The following is a 27500-nucleotide window of genomic DNA, read 5'->3' on the forward strand; positions in this document are numbered from 1 at the left end:
ATATTTGAGCGCCCCTAATACATTTCTCATTCATGGGGGGGAACACCCCCCTTCACCCCCTGTAACCTGCCATGATGCTCCCTCATGCCAAAAAATCCTAGAAAAAGTCCTGTTACTGCTTAGCGAATAAACAGAGATGCACATAGCGTAGGCCTACTTTGAAGCGTTGATTGTTTGTTTTTAGTATTGTGGTGCACGTGTGGCTGACGTTTGGACACACCTCGTCCTCAGAGTCCGGCTGAGGGACACGCGACGCCTGTGACTTTGAGCACAAAAAATAATAATAATGATAAACGTTAAAAATATGCTGAGGACTCAGGCTATATAGGGCGTTTTTCCAACAGCCTAATACCTCAGTTTTTTCTCTAGTTGATGATATTTTTGCATGTAGCCTACATGCATTTCAATCACACTATATCGCGCAATTGAATCAAAATGCCCCCCATTTGTCAACAAATACACACGCCATGTCATCTGTGGGTCATGGCAAAGCGCCCTTAGCAACCGTAACCATAAACAAAACGAACTGTCAGGCTATGTCAACAATCGTCACTTCGCCTGTCAGACATGTCACTTTCTGCAGATGTATCAGTGCCTCTGAAATAGATTTGTGCTGCTGTTTTTTTTTCTCATGAGGTTGGATGTGTGGTTTTTCGACACGCTGATGTTTGTATCAGAATTTTGGTTTCTTTATAAGATGTGGGTCCATCAAATATGTGTTGTTTTCTCAGATCGCCATACTAGCAAACCAGGGACTCCCCTCTATGATGTCACAGCCCAGCTCATTAGTCTCACCAAATTTCACAGAATTCACACTTTGAGTTGCCATTTTCACAAGTTCCTCCAGGATGATTGGGTTCAAAGTCTCATCGATGCTATCAGAAAAAACAAGGCTTTAATGGGAATGACCGTTTGTTTTCGTTTCATAAACACTTTAAAAAGGATAAAAAAGATAGAGGTAAAACTCCGTCAGATTAAACATTATAAAATGGCAAATACTGTATTAAAGTTTATGAAAAGGGCGAGGTAAAATACTGCAGGTCAACTGCTGAGAGCAAAATAACAAATTCTGAATGATAAGCAGGAATACTACCCGGTTCACAGCTGTACTGAAAGGCTAGGCTAGGGTATAGCCACAAGCACACTGCACCCAAATGCATCCTGTCAGAGAGAGAGAGAGAGAGAGAACTCACTAGCACAACAAAAAAACATGCTTCAGGACTAGTTTGTACCTTGTCTCGTCTCTTCCACCATTTGCTGTCTGTTTCTTATTGCTGGGGTGAATTTCTCAAAACCAAAGTGGCTTACTACATTAGCTACTTTGTTGTTTTCAATGCATTTTCCCATTGGCAACTACCGAAGTTGCTAACAGGCTAACAACTTCTCTTTTGAGAAACTCACCCCTGGTGTGCTTGATGGAAATGGGCTCTCAGACAGCAGACAGAGAGACAGAGAGACAGACAGACAGAGACAGAGACACAAAAACATGGGGGGGGGCAGACCATATACGTGGGCTGATGTCTGTCTGCTTCACTGATTCACACATCCCACTCACCCCGCTATCGTCGAGCAGCATGGAGGCGCGATGCTGCTTCTTGTCGCTTATCTTCCTGACGTAGAGAAGCTCACATGACGCCTGGTCCTCATTCAGCATGCTCTTTCCAGCGTTTATCACCCTGAGGAAGGAGATACAGAAAGAGAGAGTAAGGAGAGAGAGAGAGAGAGAGAGAGAGAGAGAGAGAGAGAGAGAGAGAGAGAGAGAGAGAGAGTGAGAGAGAGATACCTCAATACACATTGTCTGTGAAGATTCTCATTCATTTAGGTCATCTTTGTCAAAAGAGTTTCCTTGTGGGAAACCAGACATGTTTTTGGACGTCTTGTGTTGTATCTTCCACTGAGGGATTTCTTCATTTCTCATTCTGATATGGAAATCAGAAGATATTCATCTACAGATAGTGAACCTGCAGGTCAAGCCCTTTTTGTATGACATGGATCACATGATGTCAAGGTGTGAATCTGAATGAGAATCATTGTGGTCACAACCAGTGCTTTAAGTGGCAAATCAATAAATAAGTAATGATGCTCCTCCAAAAAGCTACTGTTGAAATTCAGTACTATATACAGGTATCACAGAGAAAGCCCCGGTACTAGAGACCGAAATTGAGAAGGGCAGGTACCGCACGGGTGAGTAATTGCCCACTTAAAGCACTGATCACAATGTACAGACCTCCTAAAGCTAGTCATACACTGTGCGTTTTGAAGGTCTGGAGGACCTTCCAAAATGCAGTACAACCAATCAGGATATGAGTTGTGACATAGTCACAATGTAAACATAGTGGGGAAGGGAGAAATAAGTGAAACGCATCAGTTGTTACCGCAACAATAGCTGTTGGACCCAGTTGGCCATGGACCCACTCATCAGCATTGGTTATGTCATTTTAACAAGTGTTTCCCCAATCACTTGCAAAGATCTTTTGATAAAACCATGTCTTCAGAGATCTACACCTATGGCGTAGCTTCAGATGGATGTTCATGGGGCAAGCAGAACCCATTAATCTGGCGAGAGACAGGTTACACACAATGGCCGACCAGGATTTCAAGACGGTTCGATTTGCCTTCGATCGATTGAGAGGTGGTTGTAAGGTGTTCATTGTTTGTTAATTGCATGGCTACGGCATGTACACTATACTACAACATGCAAAACATGAGTGACACACGATTGAGCCATAATTGGCCCGGATCCCCAAAAGAGTCAGACGACTGAAAAACCGTGCCCAAATGGTAGGAAGAAATTGTACAGTCTATGTACAGCTTTACTCAAGCATCAGCATGGATCAGTGGCCTCTAGGGAGGTTATAGTTGTGGCACTCTCCAGAGCAAAACTGGAACCCCACTTAAGTGAAGAAATACCCACCGACAGTTAAAGCGACACAGCACCATTTCTGCTAAATAGCTAATTTTACACTTCCCCTTGAGTTAAATCATTAGGCTTTGATCTTTATTCTGTTCTTCCAGTCGTTCTCTTAGTTTGATGATGTAACTTCTCCTAATCGTATGGTACTATACAATTCCTTTGCTACTTTGGGCTGCCATACAGAGAATAGCTGGAAGAAATGAAAGACAGATAAAACTCAATTATTTACTGTAACTCAAGGGAACTCAAATAAATGTACTTATTTCCGCAAATGGCGCATCATCGCTTTAAAACGGAGTATTATTCACTAACTGAAGATCTGTTCTGATGAGGTAATAGAGGGGTACATGAATGTCTGAATTGGATAGAAATGTTTCAGCCAGAGGGATAGAGGGAAAAAAGAAAGGAAAAGGACAGGGAAAAAAGAAAAAGGCACAGACCAGTCATAAACAGCATCACTTCAGATGCCTCGCATCAGAGTATAGGATATGAACAATCTAAAAAGTAATGGAACCCCCATCAACCCCCAGACACCCACACCTTGCACACGCACGCACACGCGCACACACACACACCCACACCCACACCCACACCCACACACACACACACACACACACACACACACACACACACACACACACACACACACACACACACACACACACGCGCGCGCGCACGCACGCACACACACACACCATACTGTAATGCCTGGCTGGCTGTCTTAAGTGCTTTCCTCCCTTCCTGATGGCACTTAGATGGGCTCCATTCGACACTCACTCCCCACTGTGTGAGGGAATGACAAACTGGGCAGGATGCCTAAAGGCCTGTGTAAAGGCCTATTCCGACCGCATTGCAGCACACGTTTGAATCATCAACATTTTTGGTTGACCTGTGTGCACTGGCAGCAGACTTAATGTACAGTGGCTATGTATGTCTGCTCATTTTTCACATTATTTTCTGTAGGTGACAAAACTATTGTCTTGCCAAAATCTGCCCTGTCAGTGTTCAATAAATGATGAATCTTTCTTCGGTGCAACAATTGTATTTTTGTACATAAAGCTTCATTTGGCAAGGTTGTAGCTTTCAAATGAGTGACTTCTGAGGCCAATTGACTCATTGAAAGTCAGATTAGCTGTTGCTCCAACAACATGGATGGGTGACAAAACTTATGTCAGGGGCTGCACTTAGTTGCAGCGCCTCCGACCAAAATAGATCAATGGTAATCAACAGCTGATGTTGGTGGTAGACTTCAGTGCCAATGTGCGTGGTTGTATTGAAAACAATGGAATGGAAGTTGGCAGGGAAGCACTCTATCAGAACCAACGTTCAGTGGCCTTAAGGCCAATAGGGGAGGCATCTGGTCCCACGGCTGAGACAATGCAGCTGATCCAGGGCAGGCCTGCGTCTTTGGGAGAAGGGAGAGGGGACCTAAGATGACCTAATATCATGTGCTCCCTGTGTCCGACACTTGAGTTCTCCGGTTCCCAATTCACCTTACATTGGTTAATGTAAATTGCTGCCACACTGAATTGCAGCTCTATGATTTTGCTTCGAATGCCATTGCACCGTCAAGAACTTGAAACGCATCTGGTAGAATAATGCACTCAGATGGAGTCCATCTGAGAGAATAGCAACTGGGCAGGATGCCCAGGATCAGAGGGGATGCCACCAGTCCCATGGCTGAGATATCGCAGCTGGTCCAAGGCAGGCGTGTCAGTCTGTGGGAAAGGGGAGACCCAAAAAGACCTAAGGCCTCTGCCAGACACATGCATCCATCAACTTGCATCTGTTGTTTCCCCATTCACTTTCCATTGGGTGATGTCATCAATTACTGCCACACTGAATTGCAGCTCTGTTGTCTTGTGTGGAGTACCACACCACCACCATCTAATACATACTTGAAACATTTTTTGGTCATGCAGTGCTCGCTCATTGGCCCCACATGATCCGCTTTGACAGCACGTCAAACAGCACGCACAACAGTGTGATGCCAACCAAGGGACACTATCAGCAGACAGATGCTATTGGCTTAACGTTGGGTAGTCTATTTTATACTTTGTTAGACTATCTTGTTCTGGAAGGTTCTTCCTTATTCATTAACATGTGGTGGGTAGAGATGTCACTGGGTCATGTTCAGAGTCTGACACACACCAAATGCTGCATCTGCAGTGCTGGACTGTGGTCAGCCTATGCCTGTACACTGTAAAAAATAAAAGCTGGTTTCAACTCACATTTTCAAGGCAACTGTCTGCACTGAGTTTTTAAGTTATCAGTCTCAACTTATAACTTTAGGTTTCGGAGCACTGCTATTACTAAGTTGAGTCGATTAACTCTACAAGGTTTTGCCAACTAACAGTTTGATTATTCAACGAACCTTACAATGTTATGTCAACTAACCTATTACAGTATTTCTCAATTGGTTTTGTCCATTTCTCGAATCTCTCTCGCAATTTGCAAAACATGATATTCATTCTCAAAACAGCTTTAACAAGTGGCAAAACACGGTGGATAACCTGCAAAACCGAGTCTCTTGCTCAAAACCCTTATTTGTCTTTCAAAATCAAGTTTTTGTGTCAATTAACGTATCAGCGCCAGCAAAATGGTTAGTCATTGTGTCATAGTGTATGGACAAGCTAGTCAAATCAATTTCTCATGTTGTCAATTGAATAGTACACTCTTGAGGATCTTTTCTGAAGCGAAATGTTGTTTAGATTGGATGGGAAATGTTGTAAATTCGGCTTTATATTACATTGATCAGATAAAATTGAGATAGTTTCATGCATTCAGTGACAAAGCTTTTTGAGTGATATGACAAAAGCAGTTAATAATGTACGAAATCACTGAGAATTGTACACAGCCATGTCATGGTGGACGAGAGCATTTTCTATATGCCGAAAACAACGAGAAACTGATTTGACCATGTGCACAGGTAACACCAGGAAGTCACAATTGAACAAAGACTTTTGAGAATCATTATTCTGTTGTGAGAAATGTACAAAACCAATTGAGAAAAACTGTAAAGGGGTCATTTCACGTGAAATCAGACACTTTGGGACCCGACCGACCCGGATTTCAATCATACTTGGTGTGCCTTTTTAGTAGCAAGGTAGCACCCCAGAACTGCATTGGTTTGAATCTGACACTAATATCAAGGGAGAAACAGACTAGGAAAGGTTCACATGTGAGGGTAGGACACTATACATTCAGCCTTGAATATATCAGTCAGTGTTAGTCACAAAAATATGCCTGTGGTGTTATTTGAAAGCTCTTTTCTGGCTCTACATATTACACAATCAGCTTGGAATACAACAACTCTCAGAATATGAATTATGATAAATTGAAAAATTTAAAATTGAATATCTAAAAAAGCTATATTTTAAAATGGCCAGTTCCTTGTCCAAACGTAGCCGGCAATGTCATTAGCAACACCTAAAATGCTGGTGTTTGGTTCGTTATTCATTTCAGAGAGAATTTGACTCAGAAATATGGCATCATACAGACCACTTACTAACAATATGGTAATACCATAGTAGCATCACATGACAAAACAAAAACAAAAACAAAACAAAAATGGTCAGTGTCCATGGTCCCAGGTTTCAGAAACTAAGGCAGATGTCCATTTATACACACCAAATGATGATATGTGAATGTTTGAACATTCCTTCTCTGTGTACCTGTGCCATCCTCCCTTTACCGTACTTTAAAGAGATAATCAATGGCTACACTCTCATTTTGTACTCTACCAGTGCATTTGAAGCAGCAGCTGTGTCTTTTGACATTGCCGGCTACGTTTGGACAAGGAACTGGCCATTTTAAAATATAGCTTTTTTAGATATTCAATTTTTAATTTTTCAATTTATCATAATTCATATTCTGAGAGTTGTTGTATTCCAAGCTGATTGTGTAATATGTAGAGCCAGAAAAGAGCTTTCAAACAATACCACAGGCATCTTTTTGTGACTAACACTGACTGATATATTCAAGGCTGAATGTATAGTGTCCTACCCTCACATGTGAACCTTTCCTAGTCTGTTTCTCCCTTAATATTAATGCAGTTCTGGGGTGCTACCTTGCTACTAAAAAGGCACACCAAGTATGATTGAAATCTGGATCGGTCGGGTCCCAAAGGGTCGATTTCACGTGAAATGACCCAAAGTTAGAGGCAGAGAATGCAGAGAATGTAGCAGATCAAACCATACAGTATACTCATGACCTGTTTTACCACATTTTACCTTTGCCTTACCTATTTTAACACAGTTTCATAATGACATTGTAGCCTGTCACATCAGGGGAAAATGCTGGATGTTTACAATCTAAAATAAAGTGCCCCGACAAAACTTCCCAGGTAACCCTCTTGCAACATTGCCACAGGTTAGTTAACACTTAGTTGGCAAAACCTGGTGAAGTTAGTTCATTCAACTTTGTAATATCAGTACTCCAAACCTCAAGTTGAAAGTTGAAACTTAACTTAACTTAAAAACTCTGTGCAGAAAGTTGCCTTGAAAATTTGAGTTGAGGCCAACTTTTATTTCTTACTGTAGATTACTTGTCTTATCCATTCTAGGCATCCACTACAATTTGTATACCGGTACAATGTCATTACTTGACTTTATCCATTCTAGGCATCCACTACAATTTGTATACCATATCAACTCAACATATAATATAAGATCAGCTTTTCATCAAAAACATACAAAAGTGAGTTGAAATACCTCAACTTGAGAGAGTAGAAGTTGGCATTGGCAATTTCACGGTTGGGGGGCACAAAAATTCCAGTAAGTTTAACAATGTCAAGTTGTAGTTTTTACAGGCATACAGGGCATTTTCCTGGCGGGCCAACAGTCCACATGGGCTGATGCTGTTGTTTTAGAAACCTTTAATATAGACAGTGAACTAAGACCTGGGGTTGTGTGGGGGGTCTCAGCTAAAAAGCCCGGCCCAGATTTTAGTACCCGACGTGCCCTGGGTCACCAAGTTCCGCCACTTCAACAGCCTTGATGAAAGACAAGGCTGATGGGAAGAAGCATTAATTGCAGCTTACGCTTGGATATGCTATTATTAGGCTTACGCTTGGCTATGCTATTATTAAAAAGCAGCTGCCAGTTGATTGGTTGTTCTTAATGCTAACTGATTCATGAATCTATACGCCTTCCCTTCCGACTACATTCTACACACGTTAATCACCCACCTCCCCATGCGTCCAACTGTGGCTTTGCTGCATGTCCTAGTTTACCCAGTATCTCTCTATATATGGGACAAATGACTATCCTTGCGTACACAATCATGCTAAAGAAGATTTGAAAAGAACGCCTTGAAGCGCAGCTACGTACTTAGGATTAAGAAAGTATTACCAGAACAACTCTTACACTTGATCATGTCACTTCCAGTCAACCACTGCACTCAAGAAGGAACCTTCCAGTGCAATAATAAAAGGACTGTCTGACCACAGCCATATACCGTAGTGCAAACACAGCTGGTGCCGAAGTCAGCATATCCTACACCTGAAAGTATTTAGGCCACAGGGAATTCCACGGGTTGTGTTTGTGATTTCCCTTCTCTACTTACATTTTGCCGTTGAACATCGACCAGCCTGTTACAGAGAGCCACATACAGTACTGTGCTGTACAAAAAGCATAATGAATGTATTCATATTATATCAATTATAGGTTCATAGGTTCACCTGTTGTAATTACCACTTGTGAAAGCTGTTTGCACAACTGTCTGGCTGGAAAATGATCAAAGCGGGTCACAGATCAGGAACATAGAAAATAAATCCTGCATACTGGCAATTTCACAGTTACTCATTTCATTATTTTACCACGTTATCATCCCAGACCTTAGGCCAGATTCAGACTAGAGTGTGGCGAAACAGCAGCGAGACGACTGAGGTCTTTCTTCTTAGTTTCGGCCGGTGTGCTCCACTCTGCCTGTACTAATTTGCCATTCATTTGAATGGAACACTGCCAGTCGCTGCAGTCCAAAATCCTTTTGAGTTCTATTTTCCAAATGCAAACAGTTCTGTTTCCATGCATTTTCCCCACCGCCGGTAAAAAATCTCTTCCATCCCGCCCCGTGTCCCCGCTCTGGCGTGAATTAGGCCTTATTCAGGAAAATCTCCTGGCATCGTAAAAGACAGGCTTTACACTGGCTGAGTTGATATGGATATACTGTTCTGTGCATATAATAAGATGCAATGACCTTTCTTCAAATTAAACTGTCTATGTTTGGGAGAATAATTTAGCAACATCTTCACAATCTTCTCTGATGTCTTTGTCGTGGTCAACAATTAAGCTTCCGCAGCCCAGCAGTGTAATTGGGTAGGAAGCATCTATGGATGGTGGTCCGGCTTGTGCAGTTTCCCATCAGCCCTCTGTATTGGTGCAGATGTTATCTAAAGTGGCCTCATCAAGCCGTCGCTGTGTGCGCTTTGTTGGGGGCTCAGCCTGCGTAGCAAACACAAAATGAATGCCTCTCATCTCTCTGTCTCCATCGCCATGGTGGCCCTCTCATCAAAAGCCACTGAAGCTTTCAGCAGTGTGCCTCTGTGATGAGGGCGCCGGCTCCTCCTGGATCTTCACTTCAGTTTTTTTGTCCGCTAATGTGACATTTTCAAAGCGCCGGTGACAGCGGCCGTGACGGGGACCTCCAAAGGCTTTCCAGCCGCCCCACGGCTCTCTGTTTAATACCCATTTGTGTGATTGTTGAGGAGTTGACTCACTGAAACACTGCCTGCATGGCTCTTTCATTGGCATCAAACAAACAAACGTTTCAAGGCTCAGAGCAACACGTTGTAAACAATGGCAACGTACGTGGGTGTGGTAAAGGGGTACCAGATTGAGGCTGTGCTTTGGGATGGAGCCATTTTCCATCTGTTATATCATGGTGTTTTCATTCAAATACTGCCAGCCTGTCATCAAGCCTGCCCATGTGCCTCACTCTGTCTGTTACAATCACACCTAGTTGTTGTTACATGTGTGTGTGCGATGTACACTACTTGTCTGTCTAGCTGTCTGCCTACTGACTGCCTGTGTGCGTGCGTGCGTGCCTGTCTGTCTGTCTGTCTCTCTGTCTGTCAGTCACCTGACAGCCAGTGTAATGGACGGAGCTTGTTATCAGTTGGACTATTGCCTCTTTTCCACTGCCGGTTTTCTGGTAGGCCTACAGCTCGACACAGCGTGACTCGGCCACCACTTTTTGCTTTACAATTGAGCGGTGTCTAGCCAATTCGAAAAGCAAAAAGTGGTAGGCGAGTCGCGCTTTGTCGAGCTGTAGGCCTACCAGAAAATCGGCAGTGGAAAAACATGGCAGTGGAAAGGCATATATAACGCCCCCTGGACCTCATCCTAAGCCTCCCAATGCCCCCTGACTTCATCATAAGCCTGCCAACGCCCTCCTTACCATTTAAAAATCTAAATGGGCTAATGGCCCCAATGACAACTAAGCACCGCCCCCTCTCAACTGTATCCTTCTCAAAGTCTCAAAGGTTATCAACCCTTTTGTATTAACTTTTCAACATTTCAACATTCCTGAATCTTGTGTCTGATCTGGGCAGTTTGGGTTTGTTGCATTCTACGTAGTTGGAAAATTAGATATCTCAGCAGTGTAATCTTTGGATTTTAGCGGTGCCAGGAATGTCTCCCTGTTCAACAGAATGCTTTCCTCTTTTACAAGAACCGCTATTCTCAGTCAGCTTGAACGACTCGTTTGTTGTTTGCTGTCACCCACAAAAGAAGAAGGGGAACAAAAACCAAAACTCAATCTCATCTGCCATGGAACTAGGGATGCACCGATACCGATACTGGTATCGGCACCCGATACTGCTCATTGTACTCGTACTCGTACTCGTCAAGCACTTGCCGATACCAGGAACGATACTGCTATTACACAAAAAATTGCAAAATCTTGTCACTTTCTGTGAACTTAAAAGCAGCATGGGAAAAAGTGCCACCTCATACATTTACTAACATTTAAATCTACATGGAAATGGACAATAAAAGTATCACAGGTGGAAAAAAACAAGGCCATGCATTTATTTTTATTGTATTTTGGTGGTAAAAGGTATCGGTATTGGTACTCGGTATCGGCAAGTACACACATTAATGTACTCGTACTTGTATCGGTTTTCAAAAAAGTAGTATTGGTGCACCCCTACATGGAATGCCACATGGTTACAATCGTCACTTCCCTCGGTTATTTTACTGCCCCTGTTGTATTTATTTAAGTACATACAAACAACATGAAATATGTATCTTATGGTTAGGGTTTACTGTGTGTACAGTGTAAATGTATACTAAATGTTCATATATGTGACAATGCAAAATAAAATGTTACACTTACAGAACAGAAACCACAAACATCTCCAGTGTGCTTAGGAGTGTGAGAGATATGGTATCTTGGGACAAGGCCTCTGTTATAAATTCACTGTTACCAGAATGGCAATGACCAAGTCGTGATGTTTTACTAAAGACTCTATGTAATGTTGGAGTAGTGTGTAATAATCCGATGGTAAAGCTTTTTCATTGACTAGCACAGCACTCCATTGGTGGAACGGAGCACATGATGAGGCTACACAGATGGACAATGCCTATTGGCCTGCATGCAGCACGGGGTCATTCATATAATTATTATGTAATATCCTCTTATGTGAGGATAAGAACATCACAATCCCATGTTATAGGCCCACCACAAAGCATTTGCTGGGAGGGAGAAAAAAAATCAACAATGAAAAACCTAGAGGTTAAATAGATTTGTCGATTGGAGAAACAAATCAGTGCAGACTTGATATTGTGGTTTAGTTTTAGGCAGAGCCATTAAGCTTCACATTTAATATTATGCATGTATGCATGTATTAAAATACTGGATCATGGACACACATATATGTATATATTATATACATATATTACCCTATATGTACTATGTGCATACGCATATATGTATTTTTGTAGGCCTATACTATACTGTATGTATGTACGTACGTATGAACAAATGTCAGAGAGCGTTCTTTAATGATGTAGAGATCAGCATCTTTAAAGCTCCAGGCTAAGGTGAGCTGTCTTGGAGAGCGAGGGATATCCCGCTAGCAATAGGAGGCGGCTGGCCGGGCACCAGGCAAAGGCACAGGCCCATGCTGAACTTACAACCTGATTCATGCTGCATGACATGCAGGGGGATTAGGGGATTTGTGTCACCGACCAGTGGTACATTTTCTCTCTCTCTCTCTCTCTTTCTCTCTCTCTCTCTCTCTCTCTCTCTCTCTCTCTCTCTCTCTCTCTCTCACGCACACGCATGCATGCACGCACACCGCACACACCTGAAGGCAGGCACACATGCCCTCCCTCTCCTTCCTCTCCTTCTGTCACACGCATGCAAGCAAGCACACACGCGTGTGCACACACTCGCATGCGCACACACACGCACACACACACACACACACACACACACACACACACACACACACACACACACACACACACACACACACACACACACACACACACACACACACACACACACACACACACACACACACACACACACTGACACACGCACTGAGCTGACCCATTCTCGGACCTATACTGCAGCACAGGAGAACTACTATCATACTATACTCCGTCCAGCTGTTTGACCGTGCCGGTGACCCCTGTCAGGTTGCTTTGTGTTTCTACACACAGTAGGCTGCTGCTGCCTTCCAGTGTTGCCAGATGTGTCTTGTCAAATACAGCCTCTACAGGTTCTCAAAAAGCGCCAAAATGTGCTAAATTCCGCCCAATTTAAACAAATTGCATTGACTTCTATGGGCATAAAACTGCAGAAAAGAATGCCAAATGGCCAAATTTTCCCGTTTTTACCCACAGACGGCCATCCCAGGCAGCCCAATTGGGAGGGTAACCGCCCAATATGGCAACACTACTGCCTACGTGGAGCAGGAAGCCATGTACTACTACAGCCTGACTCTGAATTATTATGAAACACCCACACACAAGCCCACACCCACTTTCTAATCAGCTGAGAGCAGTAAGCTGGCCTCAAAAGAGCAGTGGGATACATTAGTGCTGATGACAGAGAATTAAAAAGTCTAAAACTTCCCCAGCATCAGCATGTCAGAATTGTCCTGTCATGAGTCACACACCGACCAGGGATGGTCGCATGCAACATGACATGTCATAAGATGATGTATAAATAGCAATACCAGATTTAAGCCATTTCTTATGTGATCATACAAGGGTTTTCTTTTTTTTGTTTTCCCCTGGCTGTGCAACTGTGGCTGCGCACAACTCAACCTCTGATTGTTAGAAACCGCTGTCGGTCACAAAATTAGCTCACATGGTTGGCTGCCAGTATCTTGCCCCTCCTCACTATGTTTATAAACAAACAAAAAACATGTACTGTATATGTATATTGTACACACATTTTTTTGTACATTTAGGGGTGTCATTATAAACCATGTGACAGGTTAGGGTCATGGTGGGATGTGTCTGATATGGGCCCAGTTGATGCAATTTTCCTGGTTATTTTTCCATTGTTAATGACACAATTAAAAGTCTTATCTGTCAAGTAAGGGTTAGGGGTGACTTTGTGGGCATAGTTAAGTATTCTATACTTTGGAAATACAAATTGTATCTACATGCGTGGAAGTAATATTTCACCCATCTGGTGAGGTTTGTCACTTTTGTAACAGTGTTAAATGGGACATGAAAAAAACTGTGGCATATGTGCCACACAAATAATGTGCAGTTTTGTGATAACAGTTCAATGCACAAGATGTGAAATGACAGGACAGGATCTTGTGTTCATTAGGTTTTACGCCTTTCTTAAAGAGATATACTGTTTGAAGTAAAACTTTAATGAATGGAAAAACACTATGATTGTTATGTTCTTCATAAATACAAATTCCTCATGCAAAAACCCTAGACTCCAATTTTGCAATTGAAAGAGGATCAAACTGCCGAAAATCAACAGCGATCCTATTAACACAAAAAAAAAGTATGTGACTGAGATTTGGATAGCCTACAGCACCATACAAACTGGGCTATTGTACTGTATGTGGTTGGTGGTGAAACAACAACTTACAAGTCATATAGGGAAGTGGTAGGTTAACGTTTAAGATGGTGAAATGAACCACACACTCATTCATCAATTCAGTCATGAAAATAGCAGTGACTGAGCCCTCCATCTTTAACCTCAGAAAGATTCTTATAAACAACGAGAACCCTGAGAGGGAACGCCATGCTATGTTACTCCTCTAAATTACATCCTTGTCAGCAGTTGTTAGCTTTGCTCCGTCAGCTGTACTATGTTTTTCACCATCAACTCTTTAAAAACTGTCTTTATCCTTGTTTAGCCTGCGCCACCAGCACTCAGCCTCCACAGGAAGATTATACTGTTCTGTACAGTACAAGTTGTCCACCCTCACTGGGAGGTCCAGGCTGAAAAGAAACTCCAGGAAAGCCCAGGTCTCTACTGTAGCAGTCTAGCACTTTGCGATCTCACACTCACACCGGCCTGAATAAATTGTGGCCCCGGCTGCTGACCTGGACAAGTGACACACATTTACAATGTGGTCCGGTTCATGTTTTCACACGCTGATACAGGCTACAGTACATGGGAACGGAAATTTGAGGCAAACATCTTGTCATGTTTCATCATGGTGGTAATACAGGACTATTGCAGCATCTTAGTGTAGATGAGCCTGATGATGAGACCATTCATTCAGTCTTTGCTGAAAAAGTGCCACGACATCATAACAACATTGCTATGATGTTACAGAGTGTGTTAAGTTACAGGCAATAAGGTTATAGTAGAGGCTCTGCACAAAGTACTTAAAAGATTGAGCTATTGCCAAGGATATGGACGGAGCCATGATCAACTGTTTTTAATTGATCAGGGCTCAGACTAGCTAGACACAATGAGGTAATAAGTAGTGTGACTGTAGGGTGACTGATGCACCAAGATGGTCAAGTCACACCCACAGACATCCATCTGTCTGTCTGGGTGCCCAGTGGACTGCCATGAACAACCATGCTCTTCGAATGAGGAAGTGCTGCTCTAGGAAGCTGGGTTCCTCTTCTGCATTCATAATCAAGCTCTTTACATCGCTCAGCCTAGCAAGACTATAGTCAGAGGAAGAGGCGGTTCTTCACAAGACTATCACATGTGACATCTACAGCGCTACAGCGGAAAGCACCCAAGGCAAACCCTGGAGCTGTTTTGAGCTTCAGAAGCTAATCCACAGGAGCGCTAATGCAACATGGACACTCTGCAGTGATTCCAACTTGAGTTCCTCTATCTTCCCCAATCACTACTACAGTATATTTATATATTTAGTCTAGCGTTCAGTTCCTCTTCTGACTGCAGCCTATAGGCCCACTAGAGGTCGGCGACCCGTGTCTGAATACTGACAAACACCGGCAGCGTGGGTGCGTTCCAATATGCAACCTTGCTTCCTCCACTTGTGCTTGTGGCCTCGTACCAGGAAATAATATGTCATGATGACATCACTGACAACAGCATTATATTTCAATATCTTGCAAAAGCTCAATTGTAAAGTCATTTTCTCATTTGCAATTGGGATTGTGAATGAAAAACAGTCCCCCAAAAGTTGTTGTGGCTAGGCTGACAGCTGGGAAACTATATTGTTTTCTCCACGGAGGAGGGGCCAGGAGGCGGGTCGAGGCCACAAGCACAAGTGGAGGACGCAAGGTCGCATATTGGAACGCAATCCGTGTGTAGCAGTTCCTCCTCTAGTTAAAAAAAGGTCATCATTTCCTGTCTGTGGTCAGCATGAGGTTTTCCGAAGAAGGCAAGTCTAGAGATTTCAAGAAAATGACTGACAATAAGAACAGAGACAGCTAACAGATCTCTCTCTGTGTTATCGTCTGTAAGAGCTTTCTGCCCGCACTCATACATACTCATACATACTGTGCTATGTAGATATTGTGTGTGGCAATGTCTGGAGATTGTGAAGGAAACTGATAACTTCACACATCAGAAGGAGTAATTATATTGCATAAAGATAATACATTTTCTATCGTTTGCCTAGGTAACTTAAACCCTACACCTATTTCAGTTATGTCACTTTGCCCTTCAGTTATTGCAGGAAATGAGGTGAAGCTACCACACTAAAGGCATTGCATGCTGGTCTTTCAGATACTTATTTTTTTTACTTTCACTTTTCAAGGGGTAGCAGTAGAACCTGTCGCTAGTTTCACGATTGAGCAAAGTGGAATGGGTGAGCTGATATTCGTTCTGAGGTTGGATCAGTTACGCAATGTCTTAAAGACTTCTTGTCTGGAATTTTCTAGTGTATGTTCCAAACACAGACCTCAAACATGCACGGGATTATGAACAAAGAAAACAAATGTCAGAGGTTTTATTCGGGTCAAAGGGAAGAACGGCATTAGTCTCACTCCAGAATAAAGGAATTCAGATAAGTATTGCGGCTGGAAAATGTTCCAAGAATACAGGCCAAGGAAAAAAATTAAGAATTGTGCAAATCCCGATTGCACCCAGCTCGTAATGCAAAAACAAATCCCTGAAACATGGCACTTGCCAAATAGGCTTTGCACAATGGCTATTGTACTATAGCCCTCATCTGTATGAACAAACACAACCATACTGATAACGGTGCTATGCTCTGCAATATGCTGCGCACGCATCCATGCAGGAGACTTGTGTGGACACTTAGAGCAGGCCAGGTCTGCCGACACTAGCCACAATAGCCCAGATAAAAGCGGTATCACATTACAGTTTAATTGATTCTCCTAAGCAGACCTCGTAGGGGCTATTAAGGGCCCAGAGTTCAGGCATTATGTACACGAGGAAGCTCAGGCTGATTGGGGAGTTGGGCAGTCAGAGTAGAGGGCTCAGCTGAACTCTAGTGATGGCACCCCACAGCAAGCTCAGCAACACAACAGCGCCACAGATACATGGGTTTACTTCATCATTTTGGTGGCACTTTTCAGTGATACACTCCCGACAGAAACTTCATAAATGTGAATTTAACATTACCATTACCCTGAAGATATCTACTACACGTAGTGTATAATAGGTAAGCACTTGGAAGAAGTATGTTTACCATTACTGATACACAGCTCTTTTTGGCGTGTAACCCTGACAAATAAGATGCATTTTTACACATTTACTGAAGTAAATATTCGCAATGCATTGCAATAGAACATCAATCGCAATGCATCGTGATAGAACCACATCGTGGCATGTGTATTGTGATGTGCATTGAATCGCGAACCCTTTGCCGATACCCACCCCTAGTATTTAGTAAGGAGTGACACGAAAACAATTCATGTCCGTTTAAGCCGTCCGTGTTGGCCAGCACTGCTGCTACAGCTCTGCTGCACCCACTCAGCACAGTGACAGTTAGTGGCCAACCTGGAAAAACTAGCTCTGGAGGACTTAGCCTGCATGGCATGATCATGACCCAAATAAAACCAGTACAGTGGAGTACACTTGACAAGCTCTGTTCCAAAGTGCTATGAATCAATTGTCAAAATATTTTTAAAGGATGCGTTTTCATTATACTTTTGAATTAATACAATCAAAATAACAGTTTTGTTGTTTGAATTTGTTTATGTTAATCAGATAACATTAACCCAGTTCTGCCCTGATGGTACCTTAACATGAGATATAAAAAGCAATAGGCCCATTTAAAAATGACTGCATTTAAACAGCTTTTATACTGGTTTGGAAAAGAGCTCTTTCGTTTCAAAGCTGAACCTCATTAGTAGATTGTACACACAGCCATGTGGCCTTCTGGCTCCAGGTGTGGCCAAACCGCCTGAGGATGAACACAATAACAACAGCCTACACGCCCAGTCTAAATGTGGCATGTGGCATTAAATGGCATACGTTCCTTCTAATTATCTCAGAATGTTTCCCCATTCAACATGACCTTCAACTGAAAACAACAATTCTCAACCCTGAAATTCTTGTACCCGTTACCTCTCTAACACAAGTCTCACAAGATAATCCGGAGGACATTTTCTTTGTGTAGGGATGCCAAATAGCTGAGTTTGGTAGTAGACCATTAGTAAACCCTGACAAGGTTGCGAGTTAGAACCCTGGGTGGCGGATTGAAGAGGATGACCTCAGTTACATGTGTGCCACCACAGGCCAATCAGATGTATGTGTGAAAAGATTCTCATTCACTCATGTCATGTTGCAAATGAGCAATGAGAAACTGGCCGTCCTCATTGAGCTTAGTTAAAGGGCCTTCCAGATGCTTGCAATTTAATGTGTTTAAGACACAGCCCCTGCTAGGAATGTTCTGTAACCAGAATGGCAATGACCAAGTCATAATGTACTGCTAAAGAATCTGTGAAATGGCACAGGAGTGTCATATTATGGTAATCATAGCCGTGCACAGACAGGGACGAGGTGGTGCTAAAGCACCTGCCCCTTTGCCCTACTTGACGTAAATGCCCTTTTTGTCACAATGCACTGTGGTCCATGTGGACATGAAAATCTACAAATGCCTTGCGATCAAATGCATGTTACAATAACGCCCAGATATAATATACATATATAGCCTCTATAAGCCTAGTAAGGCAATCGGAAGTTCCATATGCCCCCAGCATCCCCCTTCAGCACCTGCCCCCCCAAAATCTCTATGCATGCAACTGATGGTTGTAAAGCTTCAATTTCAACCTCAGCTTTACTAATACAGCGTAAGGGTCTATGACTAGGGTCTCTACCAGTGATGGGGAAGTTACTTTTTAAAAGTAGTGTGTGCTCGTTACTCGTTACCAATTCAAAAAAGTAGTGCCTTACTTTACTTAGTTATCCCTTGTGGAAAGTAACTTTATGCGTTACTCGTTACTTTTGCGTTACATTCGTCAATCGAGTTTAGGCAGAATCCCTACACACTTCTATCAAGGCAACTACTACAACACAATATGAAAATGTAGCTTTTACCAACAGAATTATCAACTCTGATGGCGCAAACGAAATCGCCACCATCAACAATCATCCTATAAACAAAACGGCTGAGAATGAAATCGCCATCATCAACCTTGCCATTCCGATTAAATTGAGACTGCTGCCAAAGAATATGAAGCCTAATTGCTGCTGCGTTGTCATTTGCCAACATCCTTCTTCCTGAAACGTCACGTTGTCCCAGCGAAACGGCTGAGCTATTGGCACGCCATAATGTAGAGATAAATTGTTGCATATTTTCATAACTCTGTCATGTCTAATTATAACTAAATGGGCATACTTCCAGTGATTGAAAGTTATTGTGGGGGGTTTCCCATCCAAAGTTGCCCCGCTTTCCGCCATGCTGACTCTCCGGAGAGGATCTAACGGCTGTGCTCGCTCTCTCTTCCCGGTGTGCGTCTGACTGCCTCGTGCCTGCCCGCCTGAGATTCTAGAAAGGTTCTAAGTGCGCGCGAATTCTGTGTGTCTCCTCTCCACAGATTTTTTTTTTTGGAAGGGCAGAATAGAGGCTCCAGTATCAAGACTCAAGAGATACTGGAGCCTCTATCAGCTACAGATGGAGAGATTAATGCGGGGCTGAACCTAAGGTGTCACAGTCAAATCGCACCGATCGGAAAAGTAACGTTTTGCCATATTTAACAAAGAACGGCGTTACGTTACCTAATTTCCCAGTAGTAACGCGTTACACTACTATTTTACGAAAAAAGTAGTTACACTACTGTAACGCGTTACTTTGTAACGCGTTACACCCAACACTGGTCTCTACACACTCCTTTGGAGCCTGACGTGTGTTTCCAGTGTGCCAATGCCTTGAGTCATGCCCTTGTGTCCTCCAGTGACCCGAAGGCCTATATGCACTCCCTCGACACTGACTGATCGTCACTATTCTGGAGTTTTACTTTAGCGTACCCCAAGGACGCCAAACAATAATGAGAATGCATGAAGCTGCAGCTTTCTGTCCTGTCTGAATTGAAAAACAACACACACACACACACAGGCCCAGACTTGGTGGTGTGTGTGTGTGTGTGTGTGTGTGTGTGTGTGTGTGTGTGTGTGTGTGTGTGTGTGTGTGTGTGTGTGTGTGTGTGTGTGTGTGTGTGTGTGTGTGTGTGTGTGTGTGTGTGTGAGTGAGTGAGTGAGAGAATTTGAATGAAAGGAAGCGCCTATCACTGTAAAAAAAATTGCTGCGTTGATTCAACACTTAGAGAATCAATTTAACAGCTTCCAGAGTGGACTCGGTTCCCGTGGTACTCTCCAAGTGTTGATTTAGCACTATGTTGTTTACTGTGCCGTATGCACCCCCTTCTCCCACCCAAAAGCCATCCAGGATGGGTGGTCTGGGCACTGACTTGTGACTGCTGACTCGACCGTATAAACACAAAATTACTTTTTGGGGGGGTGACATCAGGGGAGGAGGAGGACCATCGCTTATTCTCCCTGCGAGGCCAAGAAGACAGGTCAGGGCATGGGCAAGGGAGGGGAGCAGACCAGTAAATGAAAAATAAAAAACCTCCACAGCAAACAGCAGACAGAAGGAAAAGTAGCCTACACATACACATACATATGGCAAGCAGAAGAGTGCTGCTCTTTTTTAAATTCTAGAAGCTCAGCAGTCTCTGGACCCTCTGCCAATCAACTTCACTTGCTAATCACTATGGCATCGATTTAGTATTCATTATGAATGATCTCTTTTCTATGTCTTATAGACAAGGCCCCTGTAAATAAGCAGTTACCAGAATGTCAAAGACCAAGTCGTTATAACGTATTATTAATAAAGCCACTATGTAATTTTGCATTACTGTGGTAGCCTACTATGTTTGTAAAGTCTTTTCAATGGCAACAGCGTTCCAGAAGCAGAACGATGCACCTTTTGAGGCTACGCAATGTGAGGCGCATCTTGCCAACAGGCAAGGCAGGCAACCGCTTGGGGCCCCCAAGCCCCTAGATAGTTAATAATAGCCCATACTCTACTACAGTAGTGGTGATTTTGGTTCAAATGTTCATTCTTTTGCATTTTCGCTTGGGGCCCCACCTGACCCTAGAATCGCCTCTTCAATGTCATGCCATTATTGCCATTAGTGGGTACGATGACACGCCAGTTCCTATTTATTTGGACCTGATAACACTTTAAGGCATGCCATGTGACGTCCAGTCCTACAGTAAGTGTGACGCTCTGTTGATTGGAAGTTGAGCAGCAAAGCTTATCCGTCAACTTCCTGATTCCAACAGTAAACTATTACATAACCAACGTTTCTAAAACAAAACGGCTGCGATGTTTTGCAAGTCTTGTACCCAAATACAACAGCAGCGTGGGCTGGGCTCCCTCCCTCCCTACCCGCGCGGAGTTTAATCCTGGATTAACTGTGTTTTCACACACACCATGAGACAGTTTTGCCCAGTGGTGCACTCACTTGACTGCCCACACACACTTATTCAACAACTTGTCAGAGAAAGAGAAAGCGAGAAAAAAAGAAAACGATCTGCTGCTCTTTTCTTTAACATGCATCTCCCACTTCTTTAACCCGGTTCTCTCAGTGCTGTTGTCTGTGGGATTGAATGCATTTACCATATTGTGCAGGGTTTGACCTGAGCAGCGTAGAGTGGGTAGAGGCGGAGGATGGTAAGGCTATAGAAGGTGACCTGAGGCATCAGGGATGCATAAAAAGGGTGATGATGCATAATACACCCGCACAGGCACAGCACACACTGGCTGGTTGTTGGGGTATCACTCCTACATCAGTGATGTAGCAACAGCATTGCAATGACGTCATATGTAAGAAGGGTATACAGTACTTTCTCTATTGTCATTGTCAATTCAACTCAGGCATGGTAGGCAGAATTTATCTGCAAGAGATGCTTGGCGGTGTTCCAGTGTCATGGGTGACTTATTATTGTTCTCTCTCTCCTTCACACTCACATTCTCTCTCTCAGACACACACACACACACACACACACACACACACACACACACACACACACACACACACACACACACAAAGCATGACAAAGTTTGAAATGGCTGTCCGTTTAGTTTATCCTATAACCCTACAAAAAAGAACCCTGGGTAAATGACAATACCACACGAGGACACATGACCTACCTGCTGATTAATATTACGCAGGCTACACTGTTATCATTCCAGATTATTATGGCCTATAACAGCTTTAGGACAGCTGGGGTGTGTGAGTGACGCTACAATAAAACCTGCTGTCTGGTGGCAGAATATGAGATTCTCCATCCATCTGCCACTGAATATGAAGGGCGCACACCTCCAATAGCCTACTGAATGAAATACACATGATGTGCGATTTGGCTCTGCGGAGACTGCACTGTGCTTCAAGATGTAGGCTACTGTGTGAGCATCCTTCTGGCGGCTACTACATCACCGTTACCGTAGCCTACTAAGAGAAGGCGCATTGGGGAGCTGGCTGCCTGACCTTCCTTCGCTCTAGTGTAAGTAAGATTGGGATGTAGCCGATTTAAAGGGCTACTCTGCGGCTGACTCAGCCCAATACCACATTCACCAGTAAGACAAGCACCGTCTAGGACAGACCCTTTCCTCAAAAAAATGACGTAAATGTGTAAGACAAAACAATGCATGGCAAGCTGCCATGTTGCGCTGAACACCCCATCACTTATTTCCAAATTGTCACAATTTATATACCATGTCAGTGTCATATATTAGACATTTTTTTCACAATCTGTGCGAAAATTCACCACTCACTCGGCATAGCCCGTCTTCCACGGCAGCCTGCTATCCCGCTTCGGCGTGATGACCGGTCGCGAGGCATGTTCTGTGGAGTATTGCAGCAGCTCCTGCGTTAGGTCCAAAAACTCGGGCCGAGAATAAGGGAATCGGGGAGGAAGACCGTCCATGCCACAGTTCTGCACATTCCCCGAGCCGTGCTGGTGGTGGTGATGGTGGCCGTGCGGCATAATGCCTCCCACCAGAGTGGACATGGCATTTTTAACTTTGCTTATCATTGCGGTAGAAAATATGGCATGAAGGAGAGACGCCGCGACTTCAAATCAATTCATCAATGAAACCTGAACGGCGGAGGCGAACCAAACTCCCGGAGATAACACGCGATGCAGGAAGCGAACGTCTCAGTCCCCATGTGACGTTTTGACAGACAATGTTTTTCTCGTACGAAAAAAAAACCCTACGAGTTGAGTGCGTATCACCCAAGGGACTTTGGCAAAGCAGTAGGTATGATCATAACCCTCCGTGGGCTACGGCAAGTAACCTCCACAGCTGAAAATGGTGCGGCGACTCCTTTCAGCTAGCCACCATCTCGTCATAGGCGATGTGGGAGAGACTGTAGTATGAATGCAAGGACTAGGCAGCCAGTCTAGTCTAGCGCAACACCACAACAATCATGTGCAAACATTTCCATTGCCATCTCACATCCTGAAGAGAGCCCTAGCTTGTATTTTTGTGCATTGCACATTAATAATAATACAACATTAGTAGGCCTATAGAAATAACACTAGCATAATAATAATAATAATAATAATAATAATAATAATAATAATAATAATAATTGTGTTTCTACAATATTACAACCAAGTATTAAAATGTTATTACAACTATAGGCTATTAGTATCCTAACAAACTGATAAGGACCAGTAAGTATGACTTCCTTCACACTGTTTCAAAAACCAAAATTATGCATCTATTTGCTTTATCTGAAGGTTTGCCTTTGGAATAGCACAAAGTAGGCTATTTCACCATCATCAAGCAAAATAAAAAAGGCTTTGCTCATTGACACTTCATGATGCACTTGGAGTGAGGTGGCGTATAGCTGATATGATGTGCACAGCTGTCTACAGAGCTCTCAGCAGGCTGGTACCAGACTACCCTCTGGTGGGCTTTGATATTGTCATCATACATCAGTTGTCTAGGAATAATTCTCCACTTGCAAATTCACAAACCCTGATATGGTCTTCTTACCTTAAAACAGCAACTATCAATCAATTCTAGAATTCCCTCTCTTTCTTTCTCTCTCTCTCTCTCTCTCTCTCTCTCTCTCTCTCTCTCTCTCTCTCTCTCTCTCTCTCTCTCTCTCTCTCTCTCTCTCTCTCTCTCTCTCTCTCTGTTCTTTCATAAGGAAGTTTTATAGCCTAGTCATAGCATTCCCGAACAGCGTATTGGCAAGGCCAGGCTATTTTTGCTGAATACACCAAATAGAAAATAGAAAGTGATAGAGATAGAAGTGAATAGAAAATCACCATTATGGTGGATTATAATCTTGCTTTGGACCTCTAAGCAAATGTCATTTGTTGGAATTAGCTACATTTAGAAGACAGGGTTAAATAAGGGCCTCGCTACTCACATTCAGCACTTGACAAAGCAGGACAGAGATCTCTTTCACACACTTGGCTACAGGTGCACCGAATCGAATCAACTTGTTGGCTCTTTGGTGTCACATGACCGCTTGGGATTTTCACAGTGTGCCTGTTGTGAAATGGGGAGCCTGTGTGACTGCTGTTAGCTAATTCTCCCAGAGGGGCAAAGTGAGCTGTTTCTCTTTCTTATACAGAAAATGTACAAGGGTGCATGAACAAATGGGTGCTGAATCATATTAATATTAGTTATCAAAATGCAGTTTGATTGCTTGGTATTCATGAGCAATAATGCCCATTCTTAAAGCTATTTTAGTAGTTCAGTTATCACACCATAGCAAAACATGTGCACCTCAAAAGGCCAGTTTCATACTGTATTGCCTTAAAGCAGTGTTTCCCAACCTTTTTTGAATCGCGTACCCCCTAAGCCTTTTTGTTGTACCATGAGTACCCCCTATCCCATGCTCTCTATTTATATTCCTTTATCCCAGTATGACTATACTCCATTCAATTGTCATTATCACATTTTCCCGCGTACCCCCTGAGGTGTGCTCGCGTACCCCTAGTGGTACACGTACCCCTAGTTGGGAAACACTGCCTTAAAGGATAACTTCAACCAATTGCAACATGCAGTTGTAATCCTCACACTAGGCTACCCTGGACTTGTCAGTATACCTGAGGGTTTTTTCCGAGATCCTGGTCATTGTAATGGGGCAGGTGTTTGTTTACATTTCAAAAAACATCTTAATTTATTCCCAAAAACATCCAAAAGGTTATGCAACATCAGCAGACAACTAGCAAATAGCAAAACCTTTTGGGAAAATATTTGGAGTAGGCCTACGGTATGTTAAGAAAGTTTTTAATGTAAACAAAATCTACCCTCATTTGAATAGCTCAGATCTCGGAAAGGGCTGAGCCGAAAAATGCAACATCACAGGGTACTGATAAGTCAAGGGTAGCGTGAGCAATACAACAGCATATTGAAATTGGCTGAAGTGGTCCTTTAAACAATTTTCAATTGTTTCAAAGTCCATGCAGATAACTCTCAAACGATTCTCAGTTTTTGTAGTGAACTGGTTTTGCAGCATTTATCGAATTAATTTGCAATCTCCACTGTTGAATAGTCCACCCTCCAGTTTAGTCTGTAAATGTACAGTATATGATCTGAAAGAATTAATAAATTACTTCCAAGTGAAACGGTGCCCTCATTTATTCGAACCTTAGAGAAAACAGTCCTCTATGCTGTGTTACAATACTGTATTTAATGTTGCATGCATTACAGTTTCTTCATCTTTTTCACATTTGTTTTGCTGTACAATTTTTCTTTCCACAAAGGTCTGCAATACAGGTGTAAAGGGAGAGGAGGGGTGATTGGAATTGGGCCGGTAGAGGGCATGTTATTCACACCTCAACAGGAGTTGGCCACTCTTATTTGTCCCACTGGAGCAGGTTTGGCCAGGTATTGCAATGACCCTATGTGTTCGTGTGTGTGTTTGTCTGGCTATTTGCTTGACTGCTCCCGTGTGTGTGTGTGTGTGTGTGTGTGTGTGTGTGTGTGTGTGTGTGTGTGTGTGTGTGTGTGTGTGTGTGTGTGTGTGTGTGTGTGTGTGTGTGTGTGTGTGTGTGTGTGTGTGTGTGTGTGTGTGCGTGCGTGCATGTGTGTGTGTGTGTGTCACCTGCAGGGGAAACCTATGTGAGCCAAACAAACACACACCAAGTCAAACATACACAATAAATGATTCATACTGTAAATGAGAATCTTTTTCAGTCTTTTATCAATCACTCTCACACATACAGTACAGTACATAAAGTCCCATTTATAACTCTCGTGCCAAGCATGGACATTTCGGTGGGAAACACTGTCCTGCTTTCCAGACAACTTCAGAAAATGGGTTAAATACCACACCTATCCTTTAAAATAGCTACATACATTCTCTACCGGCGTCATTAATCACTGAAAGTGTCATGTGAAGCAAGTAGTGTACCACAGAAAGCAGGCCAGCCGCTTCAGAGACTGGCTGTGGGAAGCACACAGTGCAACTTTAATTAAAGGTAACTTATCGCCTGACACCCTGGCTTGGTGAAAAGGCCACTTGTAATGCATGTCATGGGCTTCTCACTTGCATCACCTGTGTGTGTGTGTGCGCGCGTGTGTGCGTGTGTACGCGTGCGCGTGCGTGGGCCTGGCGAAGAAACGAGTCAGTTGTCCCAGGCCCAGGGAAAGGGGGGCACCCTTAAGAAAATCGACCATGGTTTTACTGAAGTGACCATGGTTTTACTGAAGTGAAACTCTCTCTAATTATTCTGAACCAACCATAGTATTACTATGGCTTATCCATATTTTTGGGGGGTAACCATGAAAACCGTGGTTCCTGACTAACCATGGATCATAGTTATTCATGGTTTTGGTGGGGTTTTTTCAGCATGGTTTCTGTCTATGGTTTAACTATAGTCACAAACTATGCTCCTATAAAACCATGGTTAATTGTAGGTTTCATGGTCAATCAAAAAACATTAAAGACTTGTTCGCAGCCATGGTGTTATGGTTAGGGAGTTGAACTGAAGATCGCAGAGTTGCAAGTTCAAATCCCACCCTTACCTCTCCCCAGTGGTGTAGTGGAGATGTAAGTGGGGGTACGCAATTTGTGACCTCCCCCTGCGTACCACGCCCACTACACCCTTACCTCTCCCTACACCTCCATCCATGACTGAAGTGCCCTTGAGCGAGGAACCTAAACCCACATTGCTCCAATGACTGTCATCAATGTGTGTTGGATAAAAAAGTGGCAGGTAAGTGTAATTAGATCGTCACCATTATCTTGTTTGTAATGGGGTGCATTTCAGAAGATTTTGTTCTGGCCCAGTCAAAGCTGTTAGTGACCCTGTGTGTGTGTGTGTGTGTGTGTGTGTGTGTGTGTGTGTGTGTGTGTGTGTGTGTGTGTGTGTGTGTGTGTGTGTGTGTGTGTGTGTGTGTGTGTGTGTGTGTGTGTGAGTGAGTGAGTGAGTGAGTGAGTGAGTGAGTGAGTGAGTGAGTGAGTGAGTGAGTGTATGTGTGTGTGTGTGTGTGTGTGTGTGTGTGTGTGTGTGTGTGTGTGTGTGTGTGTGTCTGCGTGCGTTCATATATGTGTGTGTCCTTGTCTGCTTTTTTCATATAGGCCTTGGGATGGCCTACATAGACCCCAAGGAGCCAATATAAACACCTATTGTACCGTGTCTTTATATTGTTTGCCCATCTCTGCAGTGTGTTTAAAGTGGGTCAAAGAGAAGAGGAGCTCATCCAACTGTGTGTGAC

The 27500-nt window shown here is 43.3% G+C and overlaps 1 protein-coding gene across 1 annotated transcript in view; it reads right to left on the bottom strand.

Annotated features, from left to right (window-relative positions):
* Window positions 1–23170, bottom strand: part of ppm1j (protein phosphatase, Mg2+/Mn2+ dependent, 1J) — a 49110-nt gene extending 25940 nt beyond the window's left edge. Inside the window, exons 1-2 of the mRNA XM_063215706.1 lie at window positions 22587–23170; window positions 1556–1676 (exon numbers count right to left, since the gene is read on the bottom strand). Coding sequence (XP_063071776.1) covers window positions 1556–1676; window positions 22587–22846 — 381 coding nt within the window. The 5' untranslated portion in view covers window positions 22847–23170. The remainder of the gene's footprint in view (window positions 1–1555; window positions 1677–22586) is intronic.
* Between the last annotated feature and the right edge of the window lie 4330 nt (window positions 23171–27500).

Source organism: Engraulis encrasicolus, chromosome 14 (genome assembly GCF_034702125.1).
Source record: "Engraulis encrasicolus isolate BLACKSEA-1 chromosome 14, IST_EnEncr_1.0, whole genome shotgun sequence".
Lineage (NCBI taxonomy): Eukaryota > Metazoa > Chordata > Actinopteri > Clupeiformes > Engraulidae > Engraulis > Engraulis encrasicolus.